This window comes from Nerophis ophidion, linkage group LG01, assembly GCF_033978795.1.
Source record: "Nerophis ophidion isolate RoL-2023_Sa linkage group LG01, RoL_Noph_v1.0, whole genome shotgun sequence".
Taxonomy (NCBI): Eukaryota; Metazoa; Chordata; class Actinopteri; order Syngnathiformes; family Syngnathidae; genus Nerophis; species Nerophis ophidion.
In genome coordinates, this window is record NC_084611.1 from 5,356,514 (window position 1) to 5,366,852 (window position 10,339).

A 10,339-nucleotide genomic window follows, 5' to 3' on the forward strand; every position below is an offset into this window, starting at 1 on the left:
AACCAACTGATTGGTTACACGCAGAGCTGTAACAGCCAATCAGCAGTGGTATTGATGTAAAAGCCAATCAGCAGTGGTATTCAGAGCGCATGCAGTCAGTGCTCAGTAAGGCAGAGAGGAGAGGCGGTGGGTGAGTAGAAAGATGTATAGCAGGTGAGCATAATGCCTTCATACTGGATTTCATGGAACTTGGATTTTGCCCCACTCCACCCTTCCTACAGACTCTAGTGCCTTGACTTCCAAATGAAAAGTGTGAAGTTCCCGCAGTGAGCAATGGTTTGGGGAGCCATGTCAGCTGCTGGTGTTGGTCCACTGTGTTTCATCAAGTCCAGAGTCAATGCAGCTGTGTACCAAGAGACTTTTGAGATTAACATGCTTCCATCTGTTAAAAAGCTCTATAAAGATGATGATTTCATTTTCCGGCAAGATCTGGCACCTGCCCACAGTGCCAAAACCAGCAGTAACTGGTGTACTGACCATGGCATTACTGTCCTCCATTGGCCTGACAACTCCCCTGACCTGAACCCCGTTGAGAATTTGTGGGGTATTGTGAAGAAGAAGCTGAAAGACACCAGACCCAATGATGCAAATGAGCTGAAGGCTGCTATTGAAGCATCCTGGGCATCCATAACACCTCAGCAATGCCACAGGCCGATTGCCTCCATGCCACGCCGCACTGAGGCAGTAATCCCTGCAAAAGGATTCCCAACCAAGTACTGAATGCATGAATTGACATTTTCAAATGTTTGATTTTGTTTTGTGGTTGTAAATCTTTTTTTTTATTTTTTACATGGTCTGAGGAAATATTCAAATTTTTTGAGATAGGATTTTTGAGTTTCCTTAAGATGTATGACATAATCAGCAATATTACAATAATGAAAAGTCTTGCAATATTTCAGTTGATGTGTAATGAATTGCATTACAGAAAATAAAGGACTTTATCACACATTATATATATATATACATATATATATACATATATATATATATACACATGTGTATATATATACAGGACATGTATATATATATATATATATATATATATATATATATATATACACACATGTGTATATATATACAGAACATGTATATATATATATATATATATATATATACACACACATATATATTTATATATATATATATATACAGAACATGTATAAATATATATATATATATACATAAATATATATACATACACATATACATATATATATATATATATATACGTACACATATATATCTATATAGTTTTCCTTGCCCTTATGTGGGCCTACCGAGGATGTCGTGGTGGTTTGTGCAGCCCTTTGAGACACTAGTGATTTAGGGCTATATAAGTAAACATTGATTGATTGATTGATTGATATATATCTATATAAATGTATATATGTATATAGATATATATAGATGTATATGTGTGTGTGTGTATATATATATATATGCGATGAGGTGGCAACTTGTCCAGGGTGTACCCCGCTTTCCGCCCAATTGTAGCTGAGATAGGCACCAGCGCCATCCGCGGCCCCAAAGGGAATAAGCGGTAGAAAATTGATGGATATATATATATATATATATATATATATATATATATATATATATATATATGTATATATATTTATATTTTTTATATATATATATACACATAATTAAAAAAGAACACAAAGTTCATATATACACAGCATCAGAATATAAAATGACATAACATAATACTGAGCTCTTATTGAAAATGCAATAATTACAGTGGAACCTGCATCAAGTCAGCCCCACTTATGTAGATCATTGTGTTTTTTCTCATCACTAAAAAGCTCCCATAAACATTGAGTGCTAGAAGATCATTTCTGTGCAAATGGATAGGTTAATGTCTACCTGTGTTTTAGTATTGTTAACGTCTTTATCGCTAAGCAGCGGGAAACGCCGACCACAACAAAGCAATTTATACATCAAGTTGATACGGCAAAGTCCAGCATACAGCAGTAAAATGCAGACCGTGACTTCCTGTTAGGTGCAAAGTAAGCTCCAAAATAAAAGCTTGGCAGGGGGATTGAGATACTAGGGATTTAGGGCTATATAAATAAACATTAATTGATTGACTATTATGTTAGATCCACTATGGACTGGAATCTAACTATTAAGTTGGATCCATTATGGACTGAACTTTCACAATATTATGTTAGGTCCACTATGGACCAGACTCTCGCTATTATGTTAGATCCACTATGGACTGGACTTTCACAATATTATGTTAGATCCACTATGGACTGGACTTTCACAATATCATGTTAGTTCCACTATGGAATGGACTCTCACTATTATGTTAGATCCACTATGGACTGGACTCTCACTATTATGTTAGATCCACTATGGACTGGACTCTCACTATTAAGTTAGATCCACTATGGACTGGACTTTCACAATTTTATGTTAGGTCCACCATGAACTGGACTCTCACTATTATGTTGGATCCACTATGGATTGGTCTTTCACAATATTATGTTAAATCCACTTTGGACTCTCACTATTATGTTAGATCCACTATGGACTGGACTTTCTCACTATTATGTTGGATCCACTATGGACTGGACTCTCTCACTATTATGTTAGATCCACTATGGACTGGACTCTCACTATTATGTTAGATCCACTATTGACTGGACTCTCACTATTATGTTAGATCCACTATGGACTGGACTCTCACTATTATGTTAGATTCACTAAGGACTGGACTCTCACTATTATGCTAGATCCACTATGGACTGGACTCTCACAATATTATGTTAAATCCACTTTGGACTGAACTCTCACTATTATGTTAGATCCACTATGGACTGGACTCTCACTATTATGTTAGATCCACTATGGACTGGACTCTCACTATTATGTTAGATCCACTATGGAATGGACTCTCACAATATTATGTTAGATCCACTATGGACTGGACTCTCACTATTATGTTAAATCCACTATGGACTGATCTCTCACACTATTATGTTAGATCCACTATGGACTGGACTCTCACTATTATGTTAGATCCACTATGGACTGGACTCTCACTATTATGTTAGATCCACTTTGGACTGAACTCTCACTATTATGTTAGATCCACTATGGACTGGACTCTCACTATTATGTTAGATTCACTAAGGACTGGACTCTCACTATTATGCTAGATCCACTATGGACTGGACTCTCACAATATTATGTTAGATCCACTATTGATTGGTCTTTCACAATATTATGTTAAATCCACTTTGGACTGAACTCTCACTATTATGTTAGATCCACTATGGACTGGACTCTCACTATTATGTTAGATCCACTATGGACTGGACTCTCACTATTATGTTAGATCCACTATGGACTGAACTCTCACTATTATGTTAGATCCACTATGGACTGGACTCTCACACTATTATGTTGGACCCACTATGGACTGGACTCCCACTATTATGTTAGATCTACTAAGGACTGGAGTCTCACTATTATGTTAGATCCACTATGGACTGGACTCTCTCACTATTATGTTAGATCCACTATGGACTGGACTCTCACTATTATGTTAGATCCACTATGGACTGGACTTTCACAATATTATGTTAAATCCACTTTGGACTGAACTCTCACTATGGACTGGACTCTCACTATTATGTTAGATCGATATGGACTGGATTCTCACTATTAATTCGGATCCACTATGGACTGGACTTTCACAATATTATGTTAGATCAATCAATCAATCAATGTTTATTTATATAGCCCCAAATCACAAATGTCTCAAAGGACTGCACAAATCATTACGACTACAACATCCTCGGAAGAACCCACAAATGGACTGAACTCTCACTATTATGTTAGATCAACTATGGACTGGACTCTCACTATTATGTTAGATCCACTATGGACTGGACTCTCACACTATTATGTTAGATCCACTATGGACCGGACTCTCACTATTATGTTAGATAAACTATGGACTGGACTCTCACTATTATGTTAGTTCCACTATGGACTGGACTTTCAAAATATTATGTTAGATCCACTATGGACTGGACTCTCACTATTATGTTAGATCCATTATGGACTGGACTTTCACAATATTATGTTAGATCCTCTATGGACTGGACTCTCACTATTATGTTAGATCCACTATGGACTGGACTCTCACACTATTATGTTAGATCCACTATGGACTGGACTCTCACAATATTATGTTAGATCCACTATTGATTGGTCTTTCACAATATTATGTTAAATCCACTTTGGACTGAACTCTCACTATTATGTTAGATCCACTATGGACGGGACTCTCACTATTATGTTAGATCGACTATGGACTGGACTCTCACTATTATGTTAGATCCACTATGGACTGGACTCTCACAATATTATGTTAGATCCACTATTGATTGGTCTTTCACACTATTATGTTAAATCCACTTTGGACTGAACTCTCACTATTATGTTAGATCCACTATGGACTGGACTCTCTCACTATTATGTTAGATCCACTATGGACTGGACTCTCACACTATTATGTTAGATCCACTATGGACTGGACTCTCACACTATTATGTTAGAGCCACTGTGGACTGGACTCTCACACTGTTACATTAGATATGCTATGGACTAGACTCTCACTATTATGTTAGATCCACTATGGACTGGACTCTCACAATATTATGTTAGATCCACTTTGGACTGGACTCTCACTATTAAGTTAAATCCACTTTGGACTGAACTCTCACTATTATGTTAGATCCACTATGGACTGGACTCTCACTATTATGTTAGATCGACTATGGACTGGACTCTCACACTATTATGTTAGATCCACTATTGATTGGTCTTTCACAATATTATGTTAAATCCACTTTGGACTGAACTCTCACTATTATGTTAGATCCACTATGGACTGGACTCTCACTATTATGTTAGATCCACTATGGACTGGACTCTCACAATATTATGTTAGATCCACTATTGATTGGTCTTTCACAATATTATGTTAAATCCACTTTGGACTGAACTCTCACTATTATGTTAGATCCACTATGGACTGGACTCTCACTATTATGTTAGATCCACTATGGACTGGACTCTCACTATTATGTTAGATCCACTATGGACTGGACTCTCACTATTATGTTAGATCCACTCTGGACTGGACTCTCACTATTATGTTAGATCCACTATGGACTGGAATCTCACACCATTAAGTTAGATCCACTCTACATCCATTGCACTGTTCGCCTTGGGGGGTTGGGGGGGGCACCCACATCTGTGGTCCTCTCCCAGGTTTCTCATTGTCACTTAGAGACACATGTGATTTAGGGCTAAACAAATAAACATTGATCTCTTACTCTCCCCCAACATCTCTTCATTATTTTCTTTACACAATTGCTTGTTTTGCTCTTCCACTTTCTTCATTTGACTTTTGCATTCTTTCATCTCCTCTGATGTGAACTCCACTGCCTTCTTCAAGCTAATAATCATGGCGGCTCTTTCTTTACATTCTTCAACATAGTCGGTTTAATTCTCATCAACACCCATTTCAGTCTACAAAATGACGTTGTTGGGAACTTTAGCTCACTCACCTTCATCTGCAGTTTTCGTCTTTTTCTCCGTTGGTGATTTTGTGGAAGTTTCTGATTGTCTTTCACTTTCTCTTTGACATGACGTCGCCATCTTAGCATAGCAGTAGTCGTCCGTCTTCTATCACGTCTTCAATCTTCACTTCAGGTCACACTCCGCCGCTGCAAACTCAACTTGCGTTCCGTGGTCTTCAAAAAGATGAATGGTTAAGAATATATATGGCGCTTAGGTCGTAAAAACGTCTTTAGGACGCCACAGTCGCCCAGTCCGCCATCTTGTTGCCCGCCAAAGTGGTCCGTCCGTTTGCGCATGCGCCAAAACCAGCACTTTCCGCTTCCTACTTTACGGCAGCATTTTTCAAAATATAAGCATTTTAATACATTTTTTAAAGTCCTACTGAAATGAGATACTCTTATTTAAACGGGGATAGCAGGTCCATTCGATGTCTCATACTTGATCATTTCGCCATATTGCCATATTTTTGCTGAAAGGATTTAGTAGTTAAATAAATGAATTATGCCGCCCAATGGTTCCACGGTTTGTTGACCCAAAGCGTAAATCCATGTCAATGTAGCGTGGAAATAAGCTCAAGGGAAGCACTTTCTCCATTAGTGAGCAGTTTCCGGCCGAGATACTCAAAAGAAGACGGCTGTTGTATCCAATAACGAATGAGGTTAAAAAAGAACAACAAACGAAGCCGTCTAATCATGAACAAACTTCTACATCGAAGGTACTCTTTTTAGAAACACCAGAATTACATACTAGTTGAATGGCGGTGTTGAGAAAATCCAAACATAATGCAACCGCACCAAAACAATGGCGCGACACGATGACGTCATGCATACACAGGTAGTCATGGAAACGTTTAACACCGCCAGAAACCTCCATGAAGTTATTTTAGGTACTTTTTTCTTAATTTCTGTCCAAACGTTTTTTGGGTGGATGTATTATTGGCCTGGTTTTGTTTTTGGTTTTTTTTCCTTTTTATACCACCACTTGATTGATTGGTGATATTTGATTAGTTTTTTTTTTTTGTTATCTCTTGGTTTTTCTCTTTTCTCTTCTACTGTTTTACTTTGTAGCTTTCTCCTCCTTTTATGATTCTGTTTCCCTTAGTATTTTTTTTTTCTTTCTCTAATTTATTTTACTTTCTTTAAGCATGTTTGCTTTGCTATTTAAATGATTACATTTTGTGGTAAAGCGCAATGGGAGGATTTACAAGGAAAAACAACCCAGTTGAAATATAAATTGAGAGGACACATTTACTAAATGTTTAACTTAAACTTTAAACTTTGCACTATGTTTGAAAACGATATAGACCCTGAAAAATATTTCTTCAATGGCATAGCAATGAATTGCAAATATTATACAGATGAACAATATAATGACGGTATAAAATTAAGTAACCAATTAACAATTATACATATTAATAGTAGAAGTCTGTCTGCAAACTTTCACCATATAAAGGAATATTTAAGTCAATTTGTAAAACCTTTTAGCATTATAGCAATATCAGAAACTTGGATAACTCAAGAAAAAAGTGTAGATTTTGGTCTGAATGGATATGAATTTGTGCATTAGGATAGAATAGATAAAAAGGGAGGAGTAGCAGCACTCTATATTGATAAAAATCTAAACTTTTTTAAAGTTGAAAATATGACATCTATCATTGAACAATCAATCAATCAATCAATGTTTACTTATATAGCCCTAAATCACTAGTGTCTCAAAGGGCTGCACAAACCACTACGACATCCTCGGGCAAGGAAAACTCACACCCAGTGGGACATCGGTGACAATAATGACTATGAGAACGTGATACTGTGATACTGATGATACTGATGACTATGAGAACCTGATACTGTGAAAGATCAATCCATAATGGATCCAACACAGTCGCGAGAGTCCAGTCCAAAGCGGATCCAACACAGCAGCGAGAGTCCCGTTCACAGCGGAGCCAGCAGGAAACCATCCCAAGCGGAGGCTGATCAGCAGCGCAGAGATGGCCCCAGCCGATACACAGGCGAGCAGTACATGGCCACCGGATCGGACCGGACTCCCTCCACAAAGGAGAGTGGGACATAGAAGAAAAAGAAAAGAAACGGCAGATCAACTGGTCTAAAAAGGGAGTCTATTTAAAGGCTAGAGTATACAAATGAGTTTTAAGGTGAGACTTAAATGCTTCTACTGAGGTAGCATCTCGAACTGTTACCGGGAGGGCATTCCAGAGTACTGGAGCCCGAAATGAAAAAGCTCTACAGCCCGCAGACTTTTTTTGGGCTTTGGGGATCACTAATAAGCCGGAGTCCTTTGAACGCAGATTTCTTGCCGGGACATATGGTACAATACAATCGGCAAGATAGGATGGAGCTAGACCGTGTAGTATTTTATACGTAAGTAGTAAAACCTTAAAGTCACATCTTAAGTGCACAGGAAGCCAGTGCAGGTGAGCCAGTATAAGTATATATGTATGTATATATGTATATAAAGGTATATACAGTATAGGTATATATGTATGTATATATGTATATAAAGGTATATACAGTATAGGTATATATGTATGTATATATGTATATAAAGGTGTATACAGTATAGGTATATATGTATGTATATATGTATATAAAGGTATATACAGTATAGGCGTAATGTGATCAAACTTTCTTGTTCTTGTCAAAAGTCTAGCAGCCGCATTTTGTACCAACTGTAATCTTTTAATGCTAGACATGGGGAGACCCGAAAATAATACGTTACAGTAGTCGAGGCGAGACGTAACAAACGCATGGATAATGATCTCAGCGTCTTTAGTGGACAGAATGGAGCGAATTTTAGCGATATTGCGGAGATGAAAGAAGGCCGTTTTAGTAACGCTTTTAATGTGTGCCTCAAAGGAGAGAGTTGGCTCGAAGATAATACCCAGATAATGGAATGTATAACGGTAGAGGTTATAAGAGAAGGAAGAAAAAATATCCTAGTTAGTTGTATATCTAGAACTCCGGGATCCAAAATAGAAACCCTCACCAAAGCTATGGAAGGATTATTTTATAAATTGAATAACAAAGAAATATTTATTAGTGGAGACTTTAACTTTGACTTAATACATAGAAGTAGCAATAGAGAAACAGCCGAATTTATAGACACAATGCACAGTATGAGTTTGATATCTTTGATAAATAAAGCAACAAGAATCACATGACATAGTGCCACCCTAATTGACAATATATTTACCAATATAATGGATGACAAGCTAATATGTGGAATCTTGATAAATGATATAAGTGATCATCTCCCAGTCTTTGTGGTCTACAACTGTGCCAGTAAAATTAAAATCAAGAATGAATGTGAAACTGTCTATAAAAGAATCATAACAGAGAAAACGCTCAACAAATTCAAGAATGAACTACAAAAGCAACATTGGAATACTATTTATGATAAAAAAAAGAAGTTAATACATCTTATGAAGAATTCTTAAACACATTTAAAATACTATATGATGGAAATTGTCCAGTAGTAAATTATAAAAGGAAGTCAAAGTACGGCGAGTTTAAACCGTGGATGACTAAAGGACTCCAAAATGCCTGTAAAAAAAATAATATTTTATATAAGGAATTTATATTTTAAAAACATTTATAAAATACATTTTATGTTTGATGATATTTGTCACATAAGAAAACCAGTTGACACAAACATAAAATATTGCAATGACTAGAACATGTTTGAAAGTTGTATCTTGGAATATAAAAGGTGCAAATGAAGAGGTGAAACAAAGACACATTTTGAAGCATCCAAACAATCTTTTTACTGATATTGCTTTTCTACAGGAAACCCATTTGAAAACTGAACATTTAAAATATCTGAAAAAAGGATGGGTTGGTGAGATAGTTTGTGTTGGACTGTCCTCCAAAAGATCTGGTGTTGCTATAATGTTTAACAAAAAGATTAACTATATTATAAATAGTATATTTTTAGATCCAGAAGGTAGATATATGATTATTAATTGCCATATAGATACAGTTAATTTTATAGAAGCATTTAAGTCTCACCTTAAAACTCATCTGTATACTCAAGCCTTTAAATAGACCTCCTTTTTAGACCAGTTGAAATGCCGCTTTTTTTCTTTTTTCTCCTATGTCCCCCCCTCCCTTGTGGAGGGGGTCCGGTCCGATGACCATGGATGAAGTACTGGCTGTCCAGAGTCGAGACCCAGGATGGACCGCTCGCCTGTGTATCGGTTGGGGACATCTCTACGCTGCTGATCCGCCTCCGCTTGAGATGGTTTCCTGTGGACGGGACTCTCGCTGCTGTCTTGGATCCGCTTTGAACTGAACTCTCGCGGCTGTGTTGGAGCCACTATGGATTGAACTTTCACAGTATCATGTTAGACCCACTCGACATCCATTGCTTTCGGTCCCCCAGAGGAGGGAGGGGTTGCCCACATCTGAGGTCCTCTCCAAGGTTTCTCATAGTCAGCATTGTCACTGGCGTCCCACTGGATGTGAATTCTCCCTGCCCACTGGGTGTGAGTTTTCCTTGCCCTTTTGTGGGTTCTTCCGAGGATGTTGTAGTCGTAATGATTTGTACAGTCCTTTGAGACATTTGTGATTTGGGGCTATATAAATAAACATTGATTGATTGATTTGGGGCTATATAAATAAACATTGATTGATTGATTGATATGCACCCAATGATGATAAACCTTCTTTCTTTGGTGACATGGAACTCAAATTGGCAGATTATGTTGATTCGGATATTA

At 37.2% G+C, this 10,339-nt stretch overlaps 2 protein-coding genes across 3 annotated transcripts in view; both read right to left on the reverse strand.

The window, feature by feature from the left end:
- Positions 1-5,915, reverse strand: part of LOC133548651 (gastrula zinc finger protein XlCGF57.1-like) — a 13,132-nt gene extending 7,217 nt beyond the window's left edge. The window contains exon 1 of one of the 2 annotated variants that reach the window (XM_061893711.1): positions 5,592-5,915. In XM_061893711.1, coding sequence (XP_061749695.1) covers positions 5,592-5,682 — 91 coding nt within the window. In that variant the 5' untranslated portion in view covers positions 5,683-5,915. The remainder of the gene's footprint in view (positions 1-5,591) is intronic. The other variant, XM_061893654.1, reaches the window with a different exon arrangement.
- The window catches only part of LOC133553184 (zinc finger protein OZF-like), an 839,429-nt gene that overhangs the window by 22,370 nt on the left and 806,720 nt on the right, over positions 1-10,339 (reverse strand). The window lies entirely within an intron of this gene.